The sequence below is a fragment of the Melitaea cinxia genome, chromosome 23, assembly GCF_905220565.1.
Source record: "Melitaea cinxia chromosome 23, ilMelCinx1.1, whole genome shotgun sequence".
NCBI classification, from domain to species: Eukaryota; Metazoa; Arthropoda; class Insecta; order Lepidoptera; family Nymphalidae; genus Melitaea; species Melitaea cinxia.
The window spans coordinates 9,575,534-9,601,689 of NC_059416.1; the positions used below are offsets into that span (position 1 = coordinate 9,575,534).

At 35.1% G+C, this 26,156-nt stretch overlaps 1 protein-coding gene and 2 long non-coding RNA genes across 4 annotated transcripts; 1 reads left to right on the top strand and 2 right to left on the bottom strand.

The window, feature by feature from the left end:
- Positions 1 to 1,377: 1,377 nt before the first annotated feature.
- Positions 1,378 to 4,634, bottom strand: LOC123665255. Of its 2 annotated transcripts, none has more exons than XR_006745018.1 (2): positions 4,551 to 4,634; positions 1,378 to 1,604 (listed from the first exon to the last, which is right to left on the bottom strand). It is a non-coding gene; the product is annotated as an uncharacterized LOC123665255 (long non-coding RNA). The 2 variants fall into 2 exon arrangements; XR_006745017.1 differs by having other exon boundaries at positions 4,541 to 4,629.
- Positions 4,635 to 4,681: 47 nt separating this feature from the next.
- LOC123665251 (F-box/LRR-repeat protein 2) lies at positions 4,682 to 23,174 on the top strand. Its single transcript, XM_045599580.1, has 11 exons — positions 4,682 to 4,977; positions 13,736 to 13,904; positions 14,101 to 14,256; positions 15,227 to 15,376; positions 18,924 to 19,084; positions 19,880 to 19,985; positions 20,303 to 20,504; positions 20,832 to 20,999; positions 21,954 to 22,008; positions 22,416 to 22,564; positions 22,940 to 23,174. Exons 1-11 carry the CDS (start codon positions 4,885 to 4,887, stop codon positions 23,073 to 23,075), a joined length of 1,545 nt encoding a protein of 514 aa, XP_045455536.1. The 5' UTR covers positions 4,682 to 4,884; the 3' UTR covers positions 23,076 to 23,174.
- LOC123665254 lies at positions 13,669 to 15,100 on the bottom strand. Its single transcript, XR_006745016.1, has 2 exons — positions 14,806 to 15,100; positions 13,669 to 13,880 (listed from the first exon to the last, which is right to left on the bottom strand). It is a non-coding gene; the product is annotated as an uncharacterized LOC123665254 (long non-coding RNA).
- Positions 23,175 to 26,156: the final 2,982 nt, after the last annotated feature.

A 26,156-nucleotide genomic window follows, 5' to 3' on the forward strand; every position in this document is an offset into this window, starting at 1 on the left:
AAATAGCTCTTAAATATTTGATTTCTTCTGCTACATCTATACCATCTGAACGAAGTGCTTCTATAATCAATCTTTTAGTGCTTAATAATCGTAAAGTCAAACAATTGAACATATAAAACAACGAGTATTTTTAAAAACTCTTACTGAATATCGGTACGCATTATTGTTTTATTAAAATTAAACAATAATTACTTAAAACGTTACATTTTAATACACTTATAATTTAATTTGTTCAACAAATATATCGAATTATAAACTGTGTAAATTATTTTTGAGCCGATTTACGATTGTTTTTTTAAAACAAAGCCCATGAAAACACATAGAAAAAATATCGAAATATCGATATTTTTTTCGATATATCAAACTCCGATATTGATATATTTAAAAATATCGATATATCGAGAATCCGATATTTTAAAAAATATCAACAGCCCTAGTTTGGATGAATGAAATTATGAAATCGAAGAAGGAATAAGTGTTGCCAGTGAAAAAATTGGACTGCCTAGTCCTACTTGTATTCATAAGAATAGAACATAGAATACTGGGTGATTTTAAAATATTAGACCTAAGGAATACTCAAAATATATAATTGAAAGTCACACTCTAAATGATACTGCATAACAGTACGAAAAACTAAAATGAAAAAGTATGTGTGTGTCAGCTCCATCGCACGACTGGAGTTTATTTCTTCAGATCGACTTTATCGATTATCTAAATCGGCACAAAAAAGGCTTAATAATCTAAGAAAAAGATTAATACCATATCAAGTGGTAAATAAACGAATCAAATAACGCCATCTATCGGAACCTTCTGGGATGGCGTTGACAAAAAATGTCATTCGTTCAGTAGATTTTAATTATTTATAATTTTGTGTTTATATATATATATAACTTAAATAAATACGATACGTGTTAAGTAGTAATCATTTGTATCTCAAACCTATACTGAAATATGTTTTTCGTTAGAAAGTACTGCAAAAAAATTAAATAAAACTTGTACATGTAATCATATAAATAAATATTTAAATATTCTTGAAATTTGTATTATTGTTTTTACGTAAATTTGTTTGAAAATAACGCATGATAGTCGCAGAACGGAGCATGAGTACACTTCCCGCAGCACCGGAATTAAGGTAGAGTTAGAAATAACAAAAATTTAACCTCCCATAAATTAATCTACCTGTGATGTACATAATAGCCTGCCGTTCTACTAACGTAAAAACGCCCGGGTGTTTGTTGTAGGCGAATTTTATAGGTGAAACAGTGGAACGCATATTTGAGCGCTGTGTGCTCGCAATATGGTGGCATGATAAAAACATGCAGCTGTAGGGTTGTGAGTAAATATTTTGCATGGATTGGAGTAAAACTTAATACAACATGGATTTTCGTGAATTTATTGTTGCGTTTTCGACGAAACGAATGAGAGATAATGACTTGATGTTTTCATCAAGTTATGATAACATTCTTCATTTGACATTGACAGTTGTTTTTTCAACTTCCCGCTTTGTTTTGATGAAAGCCAACTCTGACCCAGTAGCGTAGCGAGGGGGAGGGCAAGGGAGGCATCACGCCCCGAGCGCTACTCACAAAGGGGCGCCAAATTGTCTGCAAAACAAAAAATACTGTACATGTACCGCCTTTTGTACATTCCTTTTTTTGTTATTATTATTATTACTATTTCTTGCGTGTTTCTTTTTCTTTTATGTTACTTGTATTGTTTTTGGTTGTACAATAAAGTATATTTGTATTGTATTGTACATATTATATGGTTTTCGAATGGGGGAGGGGGGGTGCTAAAAAGATATTGTGCCCCGGTCGCGAGTTACTCTGACACCCGTGTATTTTGTGGGCGAAGTGGGCGCGATGTGGTCGCGACAGCGTCGTTATCTATGACGTCGAGCGATCGCTCGCGATGACCTTAGCCTCAGGTGGAACGATAGAGAGGGCGTTACAATCGTTGCCGTCGTTTGGTGGAATGCAGTCACCAACTAACGTCACGAAGTTAGTAAGGAATTAGTAAGGAATATTGCAATTGCAAATCAAATATGTATTATAGACAGTTGTTTGATAGTTTTGACTTGGTTTCTTTTTACGCTGAAAGCTTTCTTCAGTAAATAAATATAATTTAATGTGTTAATTTATTTTAAATAATTTAATTTTAAAATAAAAGTTACTGTATTGTATATATGAGTTTATCTTTGCTTATATCTTAAATCTATATTATTTTATATTCTTACTAGCTGACTCGGCAAACGTTGTCTTGCCGCTAAACGCTATTTAAAAATAAGGGTTGGTGGTAGAAGGGTGAAAATTTAGGGTTGTATGTATTTTTCAACGCCAAATCATTATAAAATAAAAAATAAATCATTTATCTAAAATTTAAAAAAAAATTAGGGGTGGACTACCCTTAACATTTAGGGTGATGAAAAATAGACGTTGTTTGATATTTAGACCTACCCAATATGCACACAAAATTTCATGAGAATCGGTCAAGCCGTATCGGAGGAGTTTAACTACAAACTCCGCGACACGAGAATTTTATATATTAGATTTTATTTATACATACGTACATATAATTTCGCCTCTTTCCCGTAGGGTTAGGCAGAGACACAGGGGCGTAGCTACCGCCGTATCAGCTGTATCAATAATACGGGGCCCCCTATCTACAGGGGCCCCTAACGTTTTTAGGCAAAAATTAGTAAAATGTTATATACGATGTCACTTAATCTGGTACTTCCTGGGAAAAAACATAAAACTGTCATACTCGTACTTGCCTATAGATTTTTCACTCCAGAAATGACAAAAGTCAAAAAAGCAATCCCTTCCGAGTTAAGCATGCGTCCAAAAGTTAATAACATCCTGCATCGTTTTTTTCGGGATTCAGTTAATCATTATAAACAATTAGTTCATCTTTTTTTATAACAATAGGGGCAAACGAGCAGGCGAAGCCATCTGATGTTTGACGGCTACCGTCGTCCATGGCCTTTAGAGAAAAGATGTATACACTCGATACTTGAATATCACCAAATTATAGCGCTTAGGGAAAACCTCTTTTAAGAAGGTCATTCCACAGTTTGCATGTAAGCGGAAAGATTGGCGTGAAGCTCGCACATTGGTTGCAAGCCATGCATCCAAGTGGTGTGGATCCAAGGTATGCTACGCCACTGCAGAGACCACTTATTTCCACTTGCTACGATCCTTACGTACTTCTTTCACTTCTTCCACTTTCATTTTTGTCTTCATACATGCTCTTCGGTTTGAGGTACTCTTGACCTGGCCTTTTTTTCAAGACGTCCTTTATTTGGTCTCGAAACGTCCGCCTAGGTCTATCCCTTCTAACCCTTCCATTCACACTTGCCTCCTACACTTTTTTCGTGAAACTTTCTTCACTCATTCTCTCGACATGGTCAAACCATCTAAGCATACCTTTCTCAATTTTTGTCACTACATCTTCTTTCAGACCACAACGTTTCCTTATCTCACTATTTCTTATCCTGTCACTCAGTTTAACTCCTATCATACTTCTTAACGCCCTCATCTCAACTGCATTTATTCTGCTTTCATGTTTCTTCTGCCATACCCAACTCTCACTTCCGTACATGAGTGTTGGAACCATCACCCCCTCATGCACAGCCAAACGAGCTTTGTTAGACACCTTCCGACTGCTCATAAAGGAGTGCAAAACTCTATACAGCTTGTTTCCTGCATTCACTCTTCTTTCAATATCACTCTCACACTTTCCATCTCTTGTAAAGTTTGAACCCAGTTGCACAAACTTGTTCTGTTCAATTTGTTCATCTCCAATCACGATATTGCAGTCTGTCACTAGAACTTCTGTTTTTATATACTGGTCCTAAAATTACTTTTGAAGTTATATTTCGTTTACTTTTCATTTATGACGAAATAACAATATAAAACTACATTACAATCGTTCATTTAAATAAATAGTTAAATATAATTATATTAATGTAGATCCAAGTAAAATAAAAGGAAAGCTTGTGTTATTTGTCAGTTAACTTACAATTGACATCCGCTCTGGTGTAGTGGTTCGCAAAAGCGCATAAACATTGACGGTTGCGGGTTCGATTAACGCTTGATTCGATGTTTACAAATATCTGTATCCGGTCTGGTTTTTGGATGTATTACAAATACAAGAGAGCAAGTAAAGCTTTCATTCCTTTTTGTTATCATAGACATCTGATAGCTATTGTTACTCATAGTAGACAATATATAGTCTATCCCTTAGTTTAGCAGCGTGGTGCATTAAGCTTCGACCTTTTTCCTACATGGTAAAAAAGGCATTTGCCCAGTATTGGGATATCAGAGGCAAATCGATCGATCAATCAGTAAACTTAACTGAGTTAACTAATTTTTAATTTTAATTCGTAGGATTACGATTAAAAAAGTAATTTTCGATTTTGATTTCGATTTGTGTTAAGCGCCAAAACATAAAATTACAATTAGAGTAATCAAACGTTTATAACAGCTTATCAATGCAAACATAGTTTATGCATTAGGTATACATTGTAAAACAAGTCTACCGAATGTTACCGTGACACCAAATGCAACACGAATCGTCTTGGCAGCGTCGTCTCGACGCCCAGTTGAAGCGAAATGCCGTACTTATTTTGGCCTGCCAATTTAAATATCTTACCACATATAAATACATACATGACGAACGAACGGCGCAACGCACCGTCTAGATATGAAACAGGCCGCTTGTGGCGCGCGTCGCGCTAGTTCTGCTAGTAAAAATTGCAATTTTCGCGCCAAAGTGACGTTTCCCTAAGAGGTATCGAGAACGCGTTAAAAATTTGTGCATCGAGCCAAAGTATTTTCGTGGTGTTAATTGTTAGCCCAATTTGGGCTGTTGACAAATTAAAATATGGATTCGTGGGGCATTTTAAATGTGGATACCGCAGCGGCTGCTATATCCCGAGATGATATGCAAAGTAGTTTCAGGCGAAAACAAACCATGGTGAGTTTTTTAAATAATTATAATATTATACTATCGACCTTTGCTTTCCACATAATTAAAATAAATAAAAAAGAAAAGTAGAAATATTCGTCATACCTAATTGTATTTTATATCTATGTACAGTATTTTGTATGTTTAATACCTAAATATTTTAAAATATTTACTACATTATTTTTTATTTCATTACAAATATCATTTTTTATTTAAAAAAAATCACATACTACGATAGTAATTCTTTCCTCGAGTTGCATAGAAAATGCGAATGACAGGTGCATGAACAAACAAAACATTTAAAATTACTTAAGTGTCAACATACTACTGTTTATATACGTTTATATCAAAACTAATTAAATTTAGTATTTTTACTGTAAAAATAATGTTAAAATGTTGGGCGGATCAGAAAAATTACCTACTAAATCACCAAAGAGTTTATCATCATTTATCTATGACGCAAGTACGCGTACAAACTCATTTTCATATTGTATATGTAATTCGTCTCAATGAATTAAAAATATACCCTATATATTATATTGTATTTAAAGCTATATTTGACCATATTTGGTTGAAATGTGATTTAAAATTAACCCCCATTAACTGAAAAAATAATGAAAAAAAATATTGCTACTTATATGTAATAACTTGGTTATAGTTTCATATGAATAGTTTTAATACCAAAGACAACTAGGGAGTAGGGATTATACTTTTGGATTCCCTTTCATCTTTCGGAGTCGTATTTTTTTTTTCATACATATACAGTTTATTTATTTTTTAAATATTTTATTTAATGGAAGTTTAATCACTTAGTGACTATGTCACCCCCGTAACAGAATGATAGAGTTTAGAAACCAAACAAACAAAAAACAAAAACTTAAAAAGGAAACAAAAAAAAATCGAGAACTTCCTCCTTTTTTGAAGTCGGTTAAAAATATAAATCGTTGGAATGTTTTAGATGGTATTTTGTACCATGGTCATGTCAACATTATTCTTATTAATTATCAGCGAAATTATGACAGCAGGATGTAGAACAGATGTTCGCAACTGAGATTTAAATTAAAGACCATCATTACTACGACATTTTATATTTTTACTGTTTCTTGTAGTGCGTGAGGCTTGTTTGAAGTGTCAGATTGCTTATTTTTAATTTTTTTGAAATATGTTTGCCATACACGTTTTGTAAGAAAATATCATCAATGAAAAAAATTACACACATATTTCTTTGTTCATTCTTACTATTTAATTGTATATTAAATAGACTTTTAAAACACATTTTCGGAAATATTTTAAGTAATTTTAATAGTAAATTGAAAATTACATTTAAATAGGATTTAATTTGTATTTTACCGACGGAAAAAAATTATAAGTACATGATTTAAATTGAATTGTAATTGATGTGGAATAATAAATTTACAGTCACGTGTAACTTTTTGTTACACACAATGTATATACGTATTGTATATTGCAAAATTTGCAAAAATATGTTTCTTCGAGGCGGATGTTGCTTTTGCCATTTACTCTCACGTACCTATAAATTTTCCTCTTGCTATTGTTATTTTCTGGCAAGCTACTTTCTGTTGGGTAGTCTGGAAGACATCACTATTCCGTAGTGTGTTTTGTACTTAATATTAAGTTTTGTTTAATGTGTACTAAATTGTTTTATGTTTGCAGTAAACTTGTTTTTTATTATTAACACACCACACGCACACAGCTATGCACCGCGGTTTCACCCGCGTTAATTTGAGAAAAGTAGTTGCCTATAACCTTCCTCGCTATATGTCTTCTAATGATTGTCCCGTAAAAATCTAACACAATTTTATTAAACAACAAAAAAAAATTCGATCGCAAAAATTGTCGTATACTGTAATAGAAAACGTTTGGTCATTTCATATCTATCTGGGCGATAAGTACCTAATACCTATAAGTACCTACTCGGACACGGTAAACATGGTTTTTCCCGCGTAAATTCCGATTTAGCGGAAATTTCGCGATGAAAAGTAGCCTATATCTATTTTGCTCCACAACCTCCTTTGTCTTCTAATGACTGTCACATAAAAATCGGTTCAGCCGGTCCGAAGACTAGCACTGATACAAACAGAAAGACAGACAGACAAAATTAGAGACTATGGTACGGAGCGTGAAATGATGATAATAATAATAGTAATAATAAATATGAAAATGAAAAGAACTGATCGTCAGAGAATGTGTCGCAGTGTGGTAGCTCCTAATGGAGCGGATAAAAACGTGCATTCAAGATATGTGCCGTAAAGAGGATTTAGTCTATATACAGATCGACATTTCGAAATAGATAGTATCGTGGCTTCGCGACTTCTCAAATCAAACGGTTTGACGGTGCACAGCTAAAAGCAAGTTTAAATTTACCATCTAATGACCAGGAAATACAGGCTCCACGCGTGCAAAAAGAAATTTGTTCGTATACACACACACACACACACACACACACACACACACACACACACTTCAGCCTATTGCAGTCCACTGCTGGACATAGGCCTCCACAAGTTCGCGCCAAAAATGGCGTGAGCTCATGTGTGTTGCCCATAGTCACCACGTTGGGCAGGATGGTTGGTAACCGCAGGGCTGGCTTTGTCGCACCCAAGACGCTGCTGCCCGTCTTCGGCCTGTGTATTTCAAAGCCAGTAGTTGGATGGTTATCCCGCTATCGGTCGACTTTTTAAGTTCCAAGGTGATAGTAGAACTGTGTTATCCCTTAGTCGCCTCTTACGACACCCACGGGAAGAGAGGGGGTGGCTATATTCTTTAATGCCGTAGCCATACAGCTTCGCAGCAGTTCGTATACTGGAGCTAGTAAAAGCTGTATTCTTTAAATAATCCCAAACACCTGTGTCCAATTATTTTATTAGATATAAGGACAAAAAGTAGCCTTTGAACTAAAGTATATTCCATAATAAAAAGCATTATAGTCTAAAAATTCTAACAATAGCGGAAATGTGACCAAGTAAGTTTGAGTTACTGGGTTATATTTAGAGTAGAGTTTTATTTCAGTTTGCGCATTGTCATTTGTGACGCCGCGTTGGCCCAACGGTCACAGCCATAGATTGTACCCGTTGCGCTGTCGCTTGCGGGTTCGATCCCCGCACATGACAAACATTTGTATTGGCCATACAGGTGTTTGCCGTGGTCTGAGTGTTTGTGCAGGCCTTGTGGGTCTCCCCACCGTACCTCGGAGAGCACGTTAAGCTGTCGGTCCCGGTTGTTATCATGTACACCTAATAGCGATCGTTACCTATAGTAGGGAATATATCCGCTAACCCGCACTGGAGCATCGTGGTGGATTAAGCTCTGATCCTTCTCCTACATGGGGAAAGAGGCCTATGCCCAGTAGTGGGATATTACAGGCTGAAGCGTATTGTCATTTGTAATTAAATAAGTCGCAAATCTTAAACATCTTAAATTTCATAGAAATAATTAATATTTCAATTGAAATTGACTATCAGAATATACATTTATAACACAGGCTGACGGTCAACAATAATTAATGCAACGTGTCCAAGATCTCGTGTCTAAAGTTGAGTTTTGGCTATTCGTAGCTTCGTAGATATCAATCATCGGGTAGTCTGATGAGGTATTTGACGTCGGAAACTATTAATAAGGTATTTGTAATGGTAGTAGGAAACTATATTTCGTGCCCAACATCTAGAAACATTGATTTTGACTAGCCCGTTGGCGCAGTTTGTAGTTGCCCTGCTTTCTGTTCCGCGTGTTTCGGGTTCGAGTATTATATGTATATTTATTTGAAAAAAAAAAATAGTTATAACAGTCGGCTATTACCTGTAACACAAGCATTAAGTTGCTTACCATAGAAGCAGACGACCGTGTGTGAATGTTATAAGATATTTATTTATATTAATTATTTATATCGGTAGCATTTTAAGTCATTACGCCAGTACAGAAATTAGAAGAAAATTAGCATAATATGTCAAAGCAAAGCTAATATTTGATAATAAATTGTTTTAAGTTTTAATTTGAATACATGAGATATAAAGACTAGGGTTCACCTTCCTTTTTAATAAGCCGTTAATTTTTTTAGATGTTAGTGGAAACTATTGGGTTCTGTGTTATTACGTCATTATTTTAGGAAATAATTTTCAAACGTAAGTAGTCACGTCCACTTGTCCAAAATTTCATTTATGACACCATTTAAAAGTAAACACGATTGCAATAGACGATTTTTTAATACAGAGTAACTTATAATTATTTTTTAGGAATTTGCATTATATTACAGTAAGTTTGAAAGAAAATAAATTGGTTCCTCGATAGAATAATCTGAAAAAATTCGTTTAAAAAATTAACTAATAAACTAACTAACGTAGACTGATTAATGAGTGAGCCCATAAAAAGAATTACTTTAATTATTTATTATCATCATCATCATCATTACAGCCTATACAGTCCACTGCTGGACATAGTCCTCCACAAGTTTACGCCAAAAATAACGTGAACTCATGTGTTTTGCGCATAGTCACCACGCTGGGCAGGCGGGTTGGTGACCGCCGTACTGGGTTTGTCGCACCGAAGACGCTGCTGCCCGTCTTCGGCCTGTGTATTTCAAAGCCAGCAGTTGGATGGTTATCCCGCCATCGGTCGGCTTCTTAAGTTCCAAGGTGGTTGTGAAACCTTGTTATCCCTTAGTCGCCTCTTACGACACCCACGGGAAGAGAGGGGGTGGCTAAATTCTTTAGTGCCGTAGCCACACAGCACATTATTTATTAACTAAATAAAAATTATAAATGCAATATGTAGATAGAAACAACCAAATAAAAAAAAAGTTTTAACGAAATGTCAGACTGAAAATACCAAACAGTATAGCGATGAGTCACATGTCCAGGAAATACCTTATTACTTGCCAATTTATCCCGGTTCAAGATCGCAGACGCGACAAAATACATACACCACATAAATACCGCCGATAATCGTTTACACCACTTTCACTCTTAACGACACTTCGACGCATTTTATTTTATTTTAAATGGTTTAAATTAATTACTTTATGGATCTACTCCGCTCATTCAAAAATACCATTCAATGACAATTTTAGTTTCTATTCTAAATGTGAAATTTTGTATGTTCGTTACTCAAGTATGCGGATCATGCCGCATAAAATAAATGAATTTGGATGAAATTTGACATAGAATAATTGTGTTTGCAGGCAAACGAAGAAAAACCGACTTCAATTATATCGACAAGTAATACAACGTAGGTAGACGATAAAATAGTCAAGTAAATATGCATTATCAAAGATTACTCAAAAAGTTGTAATCAGATCTCGATGAAATTTAAATGGGACCACATGATAAACGTCGGTTGTCGATTAAATTAAAAATCATCCAAATCGGTACACCCAGTAAAAAGTTATGCGGATTTTCGAGAGTTTCCCTCGATTTCTCTATGATCCGATCATCAGATCCTGGTTTTCTTATCATGGTAACACACTTGGGATATGCCCTTTCTAACGAAAAAAGAATGATCAAAATCGGTTCATAAAAGACGGAGTTATCCCCGAACATACATAAAAATATATATAATATATATATACGGTCGAATTGAGTAACCTCCTCCCTTTTTTGAAGTCGGTTAAAAAGAAAATAGTTTGGAATAGCAGAAGGCTTTTTTTGTTTTATAGAGGTAGATTAGTTTTTGTTTCGGACTAAAGGAATCGACATTATTTTTTCTTTTTTAGGAATCAAAGAACGACATAGTCAATGTACCATTTATTCGGGATAGTAATTAAATTTTCATCTGAAAGGAGTCACAGGCAAGAGTTTATTTTATTATACTAGCTGCCCGGACAGGTTTCGTTCTGTCAAAAGATAATTTATATTTTTTTTTTTAGTTTTATAACCTCCCCCTCTTTTAAAAAATAAATTAGTCTAATTGGTTGAGCCATTCTCGAGTTATACGCTTAGCAACATTCATTTTTATTTATATAGATTTGTACAGATTCATAAATAACATTAAATGAACATATGCTGTAGATTTATCTTAAGTGTTATTTATTTTGATGTAAGATTCCTTTGATTGTTTAGAGTTCAGTCGAATTGATGTATCGCGTACGATTACATTTATTGCATACTATTAGAACCATTCCAAATTTATATCAGTACGATTAATGGTTTGATTTGTTTAAGTAATACTTTACAGGCTACTAATAATTTCTCTATTTAACAATATATTATAAGTACAGACAAAGATAAAGATTACTTTATCTATAATAAAGCACTACCATACTATTAGTTACAAGGATTATATTAGTTTTTGGAAATGGAATGTGACATTAGAATATATGAGACGTTAGAATAAACTAAACATTTTTTATTACAAGAGGAAATATTGTACAGAAACAAGGCGTCCATGGACAATTACTACCAAAAAAAAAGGTTTTTTTTTTAAATTATTTATTATGGTTGTTATTGGACAACTAGGTCTCTAAATAAGATTCATAATTGAAATGCGACATTTTAAGAGTTGCATCAGATAAGTCTGAAGGCAATAGTCTTATGCTACTACTAAGTTCGTGGTTCGTGGTTAAATTCATAGAAATTGGTCAGGTAGGTTTTATAAAGTCTTAGGAGACGTATAAGCTATAACTAATTTATTTTTTCGTCATAAGTAAAACAAATCGTAGTTTTATTAAATCTAGTAATGAAAATCACAAAATGCTAATAATCAGTCATTTTTTTAGTCTTAGCCCTTGGTTTTTATTAAGCACTACACTTTGTTTTGTCACAGTTAGAATTTTAAAGTGTTTGAAAATAATAAAAAAATGACAATCACTGCAGCAAAGCAAGATAAATATGGACATACTAGCTGACCCGGCGAACTTCGTATCGCCTAACAGTCGATTCTTTAATTTTATTATTTTTTTTATAATTTTTCTCTCCGTAAGAACCATCCTCGTACTTCAAGGAATATTTTAAAAAAAGAATTAGCGAAATCGGAATTTATATTTATCATTCCTTTTTTTCGCTGGGAAATCCTTTTACGCACGCCGCCGACGAAGCCGGCGGGAGTGTGGGGCTCCCGGTCCGAAATGAACGACCTAGAATATCCACCAAAACCCAGGGGTGCACTCATTGTCATAGCGGGGCGCCACGAGATCGCTTTCGCATGCTACCGTGACGCCCTGACGGTTGGCTGCCTGTGCGGGCCGCCTTCATCTATAGAATGCCCAAAGGCACTGTGAGCGCTCTATTACCCGGTGGCGAGTGGGAAGATAGGTTCTCTAACTCTATTGCGAAGGGTGAAGAAGCGCATATCGGCATCTCCTTCCCCCTGGTTGTCTTCTGCGGGGTGGGTGAGTGTGAGCGTCGGTTTCGCGCTGTCGCTACGCAGCCTTCTTTCGCGTCATGACCTCCTGCAGAAGGAGGTCACGGCCGACCAGCACCTATTGCTGTCGAGCATACTGCGGACCACGCTCGGCAATGACAGTTCTTCGCCTATTGCGGCCACCAGGGTGCAAACGACACAATTCTCGAGTGACGCTCCATGTCACTCGGCTCGCCACACGATGCTTATGATTCTTATCTTTACTGAAGGTAACTAACTTATACTAATGTACTGATATAATGATATATATTTATGTCAAAAGCTAACAGCATACCGGATTTCAAGTAATTTTTGTTTTGAAAGTAAATGAAAATAATATAATTAATCTTCGGATTATACGTTTTAATTTTTTATACGCTTAGTTTTCAAAACTGAGGAAATTTAATAATGAATTTATTTGAAAACTTGGAAATTGACCTTTTTCTTATTATTTAAATAATTATTAAACGATTTATATATTTAATTAGTTCAGCAACTTAATTAAATCTTCTTTGAAACTTAACTGAATAAGTATAACCCTGTGGAAAAACTCCGATATAAAATGTCAAGTTCCATTGGGGATCTTGATAGATCTATATTAAACGTATTACCAAATTAGATAGAACTGAGATTATTTTGACTAAATTTTTCGGCCAGATAAGTTACACCATACACACGATTAAACGCGGCTGTTCTTTTTAAATTTCCCGCTAAATATTACCCTTCTATATTATAAGCTATTCCGCAAACTTTTCTTAAAAATATGATACATCTTATTAAATAACGTTAAAATTAAATCAATTTATTGCCCATAAGTAACATAGTCTCAAAAAGTTATAAATTAAAAAGTAAATTGTATTCATTCGACAGAAATCTCAGTTTTGTACGTGCCATACTATCTTTCTCCCAGATGATTCCAAAATTAAACACAGCGTCTCATATTCTTAGCTCGCGTGAACTTTTCGCGCATGAAGTAAATCAGTCTAAAAATTGGAAATTTTAACGTTCTATATGATTATTTTTTTGTGTTTAATACCGGTGTAAATAGTTATATATCATGGATATACCCACTGATGTTTGGGGGCAATTGGCTCTGGAAGCTAGTCAGGTTTATTTAACCGAAGGAGGTCAGATCAGAAGTCCGTTCGCGAACACGGTAACGTAGAATCGCTTTAAGCTAATAAATTATTTGCCTTCATAATATTTTTAGAAAAATCTTGATACTCTTGAAACATAATAATGTGATAATAAAATTTTGTAAAATTTTTACAAAAAGACAAAAGTGATTCTAATAATAGGTGCTAATTACCTATATTAATTATATGTAGGTAATGGGTATTACTATAAATATTACATTTACGCTGTTTTTTATTAAGTAAAAAATCACGTGTGCAGTTACAATTTATAATTGTTTCAGACTATAGAAAAACTACCAGATAAGGTGCTTCTAAATATATTTTCGTATTTGACCCATCGGGAAATATGTCGTATGGCAACAGTATGCAAGCGATGGCGAATGGTAGCTTACGATACAAAACTCTGGACTCACGTCAGCTTGCGACCTGAAATATCAGGATTACATGTAGGTTCGTATATCACCAAAAGTTTGTGTGTATCTACATTAAAATACCATGATTTTATATTTATTAATAACGCCATCTATTAGCAAATACGGTATATATAATAACGCCATCTATTAGCAGATACGGTACTATAATTACTAAAAACAGAAAATAGATGGCGTTACATTACAAGAAAAAATTATACAATTATTTTTTTCAGGTTCTCTGGAATCGTTACTAGCGTTGATCTCTATAAGATTCGGCCCATCACTGCGATATATTGAGCTTCCAATAGAACTAATTACACATACAGTTCTGCACGAACTTGCAGCAAAGTGCCCGAATTTGACTCATATGCTACTTGATTTTAGTACAGGTAATATATAATAATATAATCAATAATTTTGGAATGCACACTTTTTTAAAGATATATTAGAGATATCACCAAAATTAATAATATTGAGAGTGCTGGGAAATAGTGTAATAAAGAAGGAACAGAAAGAAACTATTTGTCATTCTTTAATCATATTTCATTATACTTTTATTATAGTGAAAGTTTTAATGAATAAATAATCATTACAGCCTATACAGTCCACTGCTGGACATAGGCCTCCACGAGTTTACGCCAAAAATAACGTGAACTCATGTGTTTTGCCCATAGTCACCACGCTGGGCAGGCGGGTCTTCGGCCTGTGTATTTCAAAGCCAGCAGTTAGATGGCTATCCTGCCACCGGTCGGCTTTTTAAGTTCCAAGGTGGTAGCGGAACTGTGTTATCCCTTAGTCGCCTCTTATGACACCCACGGGAAGAGAGAGATAATGAATAAATAGATATGTAAATGAAAATTTATTGCAATCAAAAATAGTGTTATGAAACATTTTAAACATAAAAATTAATAAATAAATAAAATATACGGAAATAATACCTTTTTTCATTCATTTTGAAAACTACGGTATAAAGGTTTTTTATAACGATATTATCTTTTGCAAAATTGCACACAACACAATGCTATTTAACTGTGTTTATAATGTCTCTCGATCCACTTGACAATCTTGGCATCGCAATAAATAACTAAAGCAATGAGTAATAGTATTTATTTACTGTTGTATTATTACGTCTAAGTAATACTTTTATTTTGAGAATGAAAGTAATCCTTACCTATTTTTTCATAACAACACAATATGCACGACCGCTTTGGTGTCGTGGCGCGTGTAGAAGATTAAACACCAGCGGTTGAGGGTTCGATTCCCACTCGGGGCGGGTGTTTTTACAAATATCTGATCATTGTTGATGCTAGTTTGAGACGTTTATTTGTTCAATATTCATTTATCTATTCCTGTTTACAGCTATGCAGCTTCACGACTTCTCCGAGATGCAGGCGTTCCCCACAAAATTGCGTTACCTATGCATCTGCTTGTCAGAGGTCATCTTTATGGAAGGCTTCATGAGAAAAATTTACAACTTCATCAACGGATTAGAAATATTGCATCTTATTGGTAAGTAATTTGTTAAATAATAATTTAAATTTTATAAAAATATAACTAGTAGCTGACGCAGCGAACTTTGTACGCCATATTTTTTTGGCGTTTTATTTTTCTTTATATTGATTAGTATAGACTAGTGATGTAACGAATATTCGCATCTTATTTAAAATGCAAGTACCACTTTTATGCCGATGACTTGCAGCTTTATAAACAGACAAAGGTTAGCGTACTACATTCTAATATTCGTCTTATAAATCAAGATCTAATGCGTATACACAACTGATCATTGAATCATGGTATAGCTGTCAATGCCGCCAAGTGTCAAGCGATTATTGTGGGCAGTTCTCGTCAACTGGCCTTGATTGATACAAATTCTTTACCAAATCTGATTTTTGATAGATACACAATACTATATACTACAAAGGTTAAGGATCTGGGCATAATTCATTTCTTGCCAACTAAGGCCAACCCCCACTTGGTGAATACCTTACTTTTGTCCATAATTGACTACGGTGATGTGTGTTGTTTGGACCTCAATCAGGTCCATTTGAACAAACTTGATCGATTGCTCAACACCTGCATTCGTTTCATTTTCGGTTTGCGGAAGTATGATCATATTTCACATTACAGATCTCTCCTTAAGTGGCTACTAATCCGTGAGCGTAGGAGCTTGAGAATTCTTTGTTTACTCTTCACTCTTTTATTCCATACTACTACCCCTTCTTACCTTAAATGTAAGTTCACTTTCCTTTCCGAATCTCATGAAAGACCTCTCCGCTTTTCAAATAATCTATCTCTTTCTACTCCTATTCATCGGTCTGGGTTTTTATCTGATTCCTGGAACATGTTACCTGAGTCCATCCATAAAGCTCCTTCACGTGACTCATTTAAGAGGCAAGTTAAGGGGTTCTTCTTAGCCAAAATTTAACCTAATTTGGTGAACTCAATAAACACTGTAATTGTGTTTTGATTATTGTCGTCAGCTTATTAATTATTTATTATGTGTGTATGTGTGTGTGTGTGTGTGTGTGTGCGCGTGTGCGCGTGTGTGTGTGTGTATTTATGTATGTATGTATGAATGAATGTATGTATGTATGTATGTTTGTATTATATTTACATTACTTATAAAGAGAAAAGAAATATTTACGCAGAGAAAAAAGTCTATGTTCAGCAGTGGGATGGTACAGGCTAGCATCGACTTGACTGTTCAGCTCATGTTGGGCAACCGCCCTACATATACAAAACTACTACCTACCTACCGATCTTTACAAAATTTCAAAACTTTTAAACGGAATTTATTTAAAAAGTCAAAATTTGCATTCGCATTCGCTTATGTTGTGGACAATTATTCGTATGTGATAAATCCAACATTCGTTACATCACTAGTATAGACTAAGAGATTTCGATTGCATTTGGCACAGGGATACATTAGTCTGTAGTAACAAAACGATGATGATATGACAGGTACATCATATGACAGGCACATGGTAGAGATAGCTTGAGATCCAAAAATAACATAAGCTATATTTTTATCCGAACTTTCCCACAGAATTGAATGTCCACACACGTTACACTGTCACGGTTTTCCCTGTCCACTGAGGTAGAAAATACGACGACAGGGTTCCATGGAAACAACTTAATTTATTTCAAATATATATTCAACCCAGTGGTAATTAAACTTATTAAGAGGCGTGGTTAAGCACTTAACCCACACAAGTACCTAAGTCAAGTCGGTTAAGGTACTCTCCTGCGCCACACCGCGCGCCGTGTAGATGGTGATCCCGGAAGTCGCGTACTGGAAACCGCTGGCGACCGGTGGCGGCAGGAGTGGGAAACCAGACGAATCGGTAACCCGAGCGTTGAACCCTGGAACGCGCCATCAAAATATAATAACAAGCGGTCCAGTACTTTTTGCGAGCATCCACGGCACTGCGTTTTAAAAGAAAGCACCTAAATTGTAGTATAGTAGTGCCGTGGCATCATGAAAATCAGAAACGGAGATTAAGATTTTTGAGAAATAAGTTAATTTATGATAAAATCTACAATTGTTTTAAAATTATTAAAAGCGAGGGCGGAATTGAAAGATGATGAAAAATTTATTTAAATGTGATTTATATTACTGAACACAAACATTAGGTAACATAATTACATAACATGATTACTTGAACCCAAAAACTACTTAAATTGCCTGCGACATTAAAAATCCACTTACAGTTTGGAGGGATCATCACTCACTAAATTTGAGCTACGGCGGAACGCTTATGTAGTGACGACCACGAAAATATATAGTTACTGGTTTTATAAAATTAAATTTATCTTCACCGTATTAGAGACAAAATTTTTTGAATGTGACGTGCGTTCACTTAACAAGATCGAGAGAAAAATGAGTATGAATAGCTTTGCAGATGCGACCGGCACTGCAGTAAAACAAAGGATCGGCTTGGTGCGCTAAAATGAGAAGGAGATGAATTATTGTTGCAATTTAGAGACTGTATGTCTGTGATCATTATATTCTTACTAGCTGACTCAGCAAACGTTGTCTTGCCGCTAAACGCTATTTAAAAATAGGGGTTGGTGGTAGAAGGGTGAAAATTTTGGGTTTATATGTATTTTTCAACGCCAAATCATAATAAAATAAAAAATAAATAATTTATCAAAAAATTAAAAAAAATTAGGCGTGGACTACCGTTAATATTTAGGGAGATGAAAAATAGATGTTGTTTGATTCTCAGACTTACCCAATATGTACACAAAATTTCATGAGAATCGGTCAAGCCGTTTCGGAGGAGTTTAACTACAAACACCTCGACACGAGAATTTTATATATTAGAAGATGTTTTGTAAAATAATTGTGTTTGCAGGTAAACGAAGAAAAACCGACTTCAATTATATCGACAAGTAATACAACGTAGGTAGACGAAAAAATAGTCAAGCAAATAAGCATTATTATATTTCGATGAAATTTAAATGTGACCACATGATAAACATCGGCTTTCGATTAAATTAAAAATCATCAAAATAGGTACACCCAGTAAAAAGTTATGCGGATTTTCGAGAGTTTCCCTCGATTCGAAATATACTACAGAATGTCTTTATTTATAGTGTGTAGCTAGCTTATAGCATGGTTATTAACATAATAACAACAACATTCAAATATGCGTCGTTAGATTACACGTTGTTACAGAATGCGTTGAAGAAATAAAGGTTCACTGCTCGTTCCCCGTAGGTGATAGCGTGATAATATGTAGCCTATATGTTGACCCGACTTCTTAATAATATTCGTGCCAAATTTGAAGTAAATCCATGCAATACTTCTTGAGTTTATCCCGGACATACATACAGACAAACAGACAAAAATTCTAAAAACTATATTTTTGGCTTCGGTATCGATTGTAGATCACATCCCAAGTATTATTTTAAAAAAATATTCAATGTACAGTTTTGACTTTCCTAGCATTTTATTATATCTATAGATTAATTATGTACATAGGTACAACATTACAACACCAGTAAAACCGAAAAGTACAGCTTATGTATAATAAATGAATGTTGTTTCTAGGAACATACGAGAAGGTTGAAGAAGAGGAAGAAGAAATATATGAAGTGATAAACGTTCACAAACTGAAGTCTGCGACGCCCAACCTGCGCGTCATCAACTTGTATGGAATCAATTTTGTTGACGACTCACATATTGATGCCTTCAGCTCTAACTGTATACAAGTAAGTTGATAACATCGTCAATACAATATTTGAAGTATTTTATAGAGGTAGGGTACAGCAGGAATAGTCTTGACGTTTGGAGCAGTCCAACTTGGGAGACATCCTAAACTTACTGAAGATCACAGCTTAATAATACTGCTTCCAAGTAGTGTTGTGTTCCTGTGGTGAGTTTTTCTTTAAATATATAACTAGGTCGGCAAACAAGCGTACGCCTCACCTGATGGTAAGCGATTGCCGTAGCTTATAGACGCCTGTAACACAAGAAGCATCGCTAGCGCCTTGGCGACTCTATTTTCAATCATCCCAAGGAGCTCTGGTTACCTTACTCACCAACAGGAACAGAATAGTGCTTGAAAACAGTATTATTTCGCTGTGGTCTTCTGTAAGGTCGAGGTATTACCCCAGTTGGGCTGCTCCATATTTTAAGCAGGAGATTTTCTGCTGTGCCCTACCTTAATTAAAAGTATGGTGACTAGAGGTCCTGGGAAGATTGGAGGTAGGGTCAGTAACGCGACGGCATCCGCGGCACTTGCAATGCTTCTGGTGTTGCTGGCGTCTACAAGCTATGGTAATCACTTACCAAGTGAGCCGTACGCTGGCTTGCCGACCTGGTTATGTATAAAAAATACAGGTGGACACAAGCGAGAGGTATAAGTCCAATAGAACGGCTGCCCAATTTCAAAACAGAGTAAGGCACAAATTTTTCGAAATCGATTTTTTAGCATTGGGCAGCCGAGAAGCTGTGTTATATTTCAATTGAACTTTGTTCTTGAAAACAAAATTTAAACATTTCAGCTCGAATGTCTCGCTGTTAATTTTTGCAACAAAGTAACAGGCTCCACAATGAAAACCCTGTTCCAACGATCCAGAAGACTTACCTGTTTGTTGATGAACGGATGTAGTAAGTACCTAATTAACAAATTTATTTTAAATCATTTTGTCAACTACATCTTTGTTGTTTATAAATATGTATATATAAAAATAGGCACATAGTGAGAATTTTTGTTCTGAAAATACCACATTTTAATTTCTTTCGCCATTAGCCATTAGAAAGCTACATTGTTCTTAATATAGGCCATAAAATATCATCTTAAGACGTACAACACAAATTGCCATAAATGTCGCGTTAATAACAAGTCACAGATCTTCAAAAACGTCTCTCGAAACTTCTTACAATAGATTCCTTTAGAGCCTCAAAATACCCATTTAATTTTTCAGGTCTTCATTCAGAGTACGTAATGCAAGTCGAATGGGAGAAATCATCTGTTCAGGAGTTAGATGTGACAGCTACGGATTTGTCCACCGAGTGCCTTATAGACATGCTCACGAGGATACCCAACTTGAGGTTCTTGAGCGCTGGTCAGATCAATGGGTTCAATGATTCCGTGTTGAAGGCTTGGTTAGAAGCCGGTACGGCCAGGTGAGTTCTCTTTTGACGTGATATTAGGTTATTTTACAAGTTTTCTGTTATTTTAAATGTGTTTTGTAGTTACTTGATATTTTCGTTTTAAACTGAACTACAAGACAAGATAAGTTACAATTAATTTGAACACTTTTAAAGTCTAAATAATTGCCCATTTAAAATACTTTAGCAATCAAAAACATTTCTAAATAAAAACACTTCATTTGTCCACAACCGAAAAAAATCTGAACCAAACACGTTTAAGACGAAACGATGACCTAAGCTAAAAGTTAGAAAGGACGTACTTTACAACATTAAGTGAGTGATTTCTCTCGCTCTGGCCAGGAACCTGGTCGCGCTGGACGTGGACTCGTCGGACAACCTGTCTGACGAGGCGCTGCACCGCTTCCTGTCGCGCCACGGGGGCCAGCTGTGGGGCCTCGTGCTCAGCGGCATGCCGCACATCACCGACCAGCTGTGGCAGAGCGTGCTGCAGCTGCTCACCAACGCCAAGTACGGACACACACACACACACACACACACTCGTGCTCAGCGGCATGCCGCACATCACCGACCAGCTGTGGCAGAGCGTGCTGCAGCTGCTCACCAACGCCAAGTACGGACACACACACACACACACACACACACTCGTGCTCAGCGGCATGCCGCACATCACCGACCAGCTGTGGCAGAGCGTGCTGCAGCTGCTCACCAACGCCAAGTACGGACACACACACACACACACACACACACTCGTGCTCAGCGGCATGCCGCACATCACCGACCAGCTGTGGCAGAGCGTGCTGCAGCTGCTCACCAACGCCAAGTACGGACACACACACACACACACACACACTCGTGCTCAGCGGCATGCCGCACATCACCGACCAGCTGTGGCAGAGCGTGCTGCAGCTGCTCACCAACGCCAAGTACGGACACACACACACACACACACACACACACACACGCTCGTGCTCAGCGGCATGCCGCACATCACCGACCAGCTGTGGCAGAGCGTGCTGCAGCTGCTCACCAACGCCAAGTACGGACACACACACACTCACACACACACACACACACGCTCGTGCTCAGCGGCATGCCGCACATCACCGACCAGCTGTGGCAGAGCGTGCTGCAGCTGCTCACCAACGCCAAGTACGGACACACACACACACACACACACACACACACACACACACACACATATACACACACACAAACAAGCGCGCGCGTGCTCGCGCGCGCACACGTTTCTCTTTTAGACAATTTAAAGATTAAGGATTGTCGGTTTTGCGAAACACGTCGTCTTATTAATCCTTCTATCGATAACATGTATCGATAACAAGGAGCCACTCTTTAGGATCACAAAATTTGAAATTAGACAATTCAGAGAAACTCTAACAATGGCCTTCTTCATTCTTCACCTATCTTTAGTAGTAAAAATATCAATCAATTATTCCTTTTCAGGATACTCATAATGGGAACGCAAGAGCGGCTTGGAGTAAACATTCACGTCGATCAGGTGAGCTCCTTGATATAAATTGCACCACGAAAATTTCTCTCATGCTATAAGAATGTCCGAATGGATACGTCAACTAGTCAACTTGAACATGACGTTCGAAATTTCTAATTTCCATCATGTCATTTAAACAAAAATTAATTTGTATAGATAGCAATATTTCATGATTCACTGAGACAGAGCATAGCAGGAAATATTTCGTTCAAAATCTGGACCAGCCCGACTGGGGAAGTACCAACTTTACAGAATATCACAGCCAAATAATACTGCTTTCACGTAGAGTTGTGCTCCTGTGGTGAGTAAGGTAGCCAGAACTGGTCCATAGGACACGGTATTCGCTTAACCATAACGGGGGTCGATTGCCACTCTTAGAGTAAACCATAAATATAGAATATTTTAAAATTTTCCAGCTAATGGACGGCATAGCCAATAGCTGTCCTAACTTGGAACGGCTCGAGTTGAGATGGGATCCAGAGAACCTTAGATTCAGTGACAAGAGTCAAAAGGCTATTGATATCCTTCGGGTTAAATGTCTTAAGCTAAAATGTCTCGTCTTGAGGTAGGCTTTAAAAACTTTTCCTATTCCAGCTATTCTTATTCTACTCTCCCAATACATATTTATATAATTTATTTTTGTTAAAATTTTTAATTGTTAGTAAAATACTTTTTAGGTATAATTTTTTTTACTTGTACTTATAAACTACTACTTGATGTTATAAAAGTTTTTAATTAAAAATATTAATTCATTACATTCAAGAAATCGACCTTGTGTTTATATATTTAAATTTCTACTACTATGTACGTATGGGTCATTGATATCTATATAATAAATATTATTTTTTATTGTTAAAAATATAACGTCCATTTTGTTGTTCCAAAGTTACATTTGAAATAATTTTATTAAACATATTAATACCTGTTTTATTTTTTCCAGCGATGGTCGTTATTATGAAATCGTGAAGGCGAATTTCGAACGCGCTGATCGGACCACTGTCGTTAGAACATCGACGAATTGCAGAGTCTCTAACTATTACTTACTATCTAATTATAAGGATTTAATATTTAATTGAACATTGTTTTCCCTAACCTTGTTTTGTGGAATGTTTAGCATCCAGACGGAAATAAAAAATGAAATAAATTATAGCTTAAAAAAAAAGTTTTGATCTAAATTTCTCTATTTTTTTTCTGATTATTGTTGTCAGGACCTTAGTTTGAAATTACTGTATTGTCATCAGCCCTTGACTCCTGCGTAAATTTTAAAGCAATTCATACTTCTTGAAATTGGCGAAAAAGGAGTTTAAATTTTATTATACATACTAGCTTCTGCCCGCGACTTCGTCCGCGTGGAACTTTTAAAGTGGAACAATTCTGTCATACATGAATTTTGCGAAACTTCAACTGTTTACACAGCGGAAGCTCTCCAAAAGAAAAAAACCTGATTTTGAAAAATTCTTCATTGGTACTCCGCTCCTTTTAGTCTTAGCGTAATGATATATAGCCTATAGAGTTCCACGATAAATGGGCTAACACTGCAAGAATTTTTCAAATCAGACCAGTAGTTCCTGAGATAAGTGTGTTCAAGCAAACTTCAGCTTTATAATATTAGTATAGCTATGCAGGTCAAGCTAATAAATAAAAGCGCGTTAAAAAACCTTCAGTGACTTGTGTGTGAGAAACGTGTTCTTAAACGTATTAAGATAACATTGTTTTGTAATATTTATTACCATATACAATGTAAATGACCAAAGAAGTTTGTAAATATTATAGCTAATTAGATGGAGAAAAGAATAGTTAAAAAAACACTTTTGTAATAATAGGTTTAATGATTTTATTAGAGATCTTTTATATAATAATCCTGTTTGATTGCTGTTAAAATTTCGCGCCATTTTACCAGTAATAATGTCCCTACAAATATCATAGCTTAAATTAGTACTATTTAAGAAAAAATAGGACATACATACATTTACATTAAAAAAATTGTACTTTCAACCTCCAAAACTGACTGCCAATACATAAAATAAAATACACTAAAAAGGCAAAGTAACATTTCTTAATTTATCAAGGTTACACAATGTATTTTTCATCTTTAAAATGTTGACACAGTTGTCAATCGATTATTATTCAGTGTCTGTACAGTAATGCTATTTATGAGTTTTAAATGTTTACCGCTAAAAACACTTTTCGGTAAAAAAATGGTGAATTTATAGTTGGTACGACAGATTTTATAAATCAGTAAGTAGCCACGTCATCATTGCTGTTGTACAATACTTATAATATCTGTCTTATATAACTACAGTAATTTATTGAAAAACCTAGTTGCTTTATTACAAATCTTTTAATTCCAAGTTTTTTACTTTTTGAACTAAATTTATCAAATGCGTCTAATTAGTATTAGACCCATTTTAATTCATTTCAAGCCAAGTCTAACGTAACGTAAATTCGTAAAAAAAATAACACGAATTTCGTTGTTTAAAAAAAGCTTCTGCAGGCCTAGCATGCACGCCACGACAAAATTTTGTCGACCCCTTTTCTCGTATTATCTCTCTATGTCTACAGTAGCTAACATGCGTGCACGCGATACTCTTCTCGTTACGTCAAGAAGAGATAATCATTAAATTTTAGTGATCTGTGATATTTATCTCTACTGAAGCTAACATGACATCGTAATTTTGTCGAATTTTGTCGTTTTAGGAAGAGAAACTTCTCGTCTTCAATATTATCGACGAGAAAGACGATAAATAAAAAATAAATAAAACCGGGTGCCTATTTTTTTATACCATGGCGTTTCCCTATTATAATTATATAATTTCGGTATACGATAGCGGGAAATGCGAAAAGTCGAGTGAAGTGTGCCATATAATGACACAAAAAACGTATTTGCGCCCTGTTGCTTCTTATTCTAAATAATAATAATAATAATAATACTTTATTTTAGACCAAAGTATAAGTCCATATTGGGTTAGTACAACAAGACAAGACAACATTCAGAATAAAAAACAAAACAAAATTATATTAAAAAAATCAATAACTAAAAATAAAATTAAATAGAATAAAAGTAAAATCAATAATCAAAAAAAAAATTCAAAAATTCAAAAAATTTTAAAAATTAAAAAAAAAAAAAACAAACAAACAATGCGTGATAGAATTACAATTATCTAATGTGCGACAAGATATAAAGCACAACACGAGCATATTGTTTTACATATATAATTAAATTCATTTACTTACGCCGTTTTATTTTCCATATTAGAGTTTTTTAAATTAGATATACACTTTTTATCTTAGCCAAAAGGCCGAGAACATTTTTAAATAAAACATGTGTCACTCGTTTGAAATTGGTCAATAACCTTGTAAATTCAACTTTACGACATAAGAAATAAGAATGATATTCAGTTGTGATTATGGTTGATAATGTTTCTCTACTCGACAAGGCGAAGTCTTCGGAAGAGAATTTTGTCTCTCGTAGTGCGCATGTTAGGGTAATCGAGAAAATACTCGATGTAGACATTATCTTTCTCTCTCGTCAAGAGATATCTCGTTGTATGCATGCTAGGCCGGCTGATAACAAAAGTTAAACTAGATTCATCAGTCATTATTTTCTCACCTGGCAAACAAATATTTTATTATTGCCGTCATGCCGTGACGATGAGTGGTTATAAGAGAATGCGAAGTTTTTGTAAGTTTTTCTTGATACTGTTTCATCTGATTTAAGTAACATGATAGTGCTATTTATGATTAGTACCTAAGTGATGTGGTTAGTGTGGACGTTTTGATTATAGATTTGTAATGATGGGTTGAATCTGAATTATTTGTAATATTACAGTACAGTGTAATATTACAGTCTGTCCCATCGCAAATTCCTTGTTATAGTGATGGTTAAAAAATACTAAAAGCGTTAACTATTTTAATTATGATTACACGGCCATTTTACCATTTTGTATCCAAAATAAACTGTTAAATCCATATATTTTTTTTTATTGAAGAAAAGATACCTTTAAAAAAAACAACTATTACACTAAAATAATAGTTTTATTTACATTTTAATGAGAAAAATTGCTATTTTTATAAGTTTTACTTTTGATTAAATACATAAAAAGCTAAATACCTCATACAAATAGCTTTAGTTTTCGTTATTTTTAAAAATAATGCTG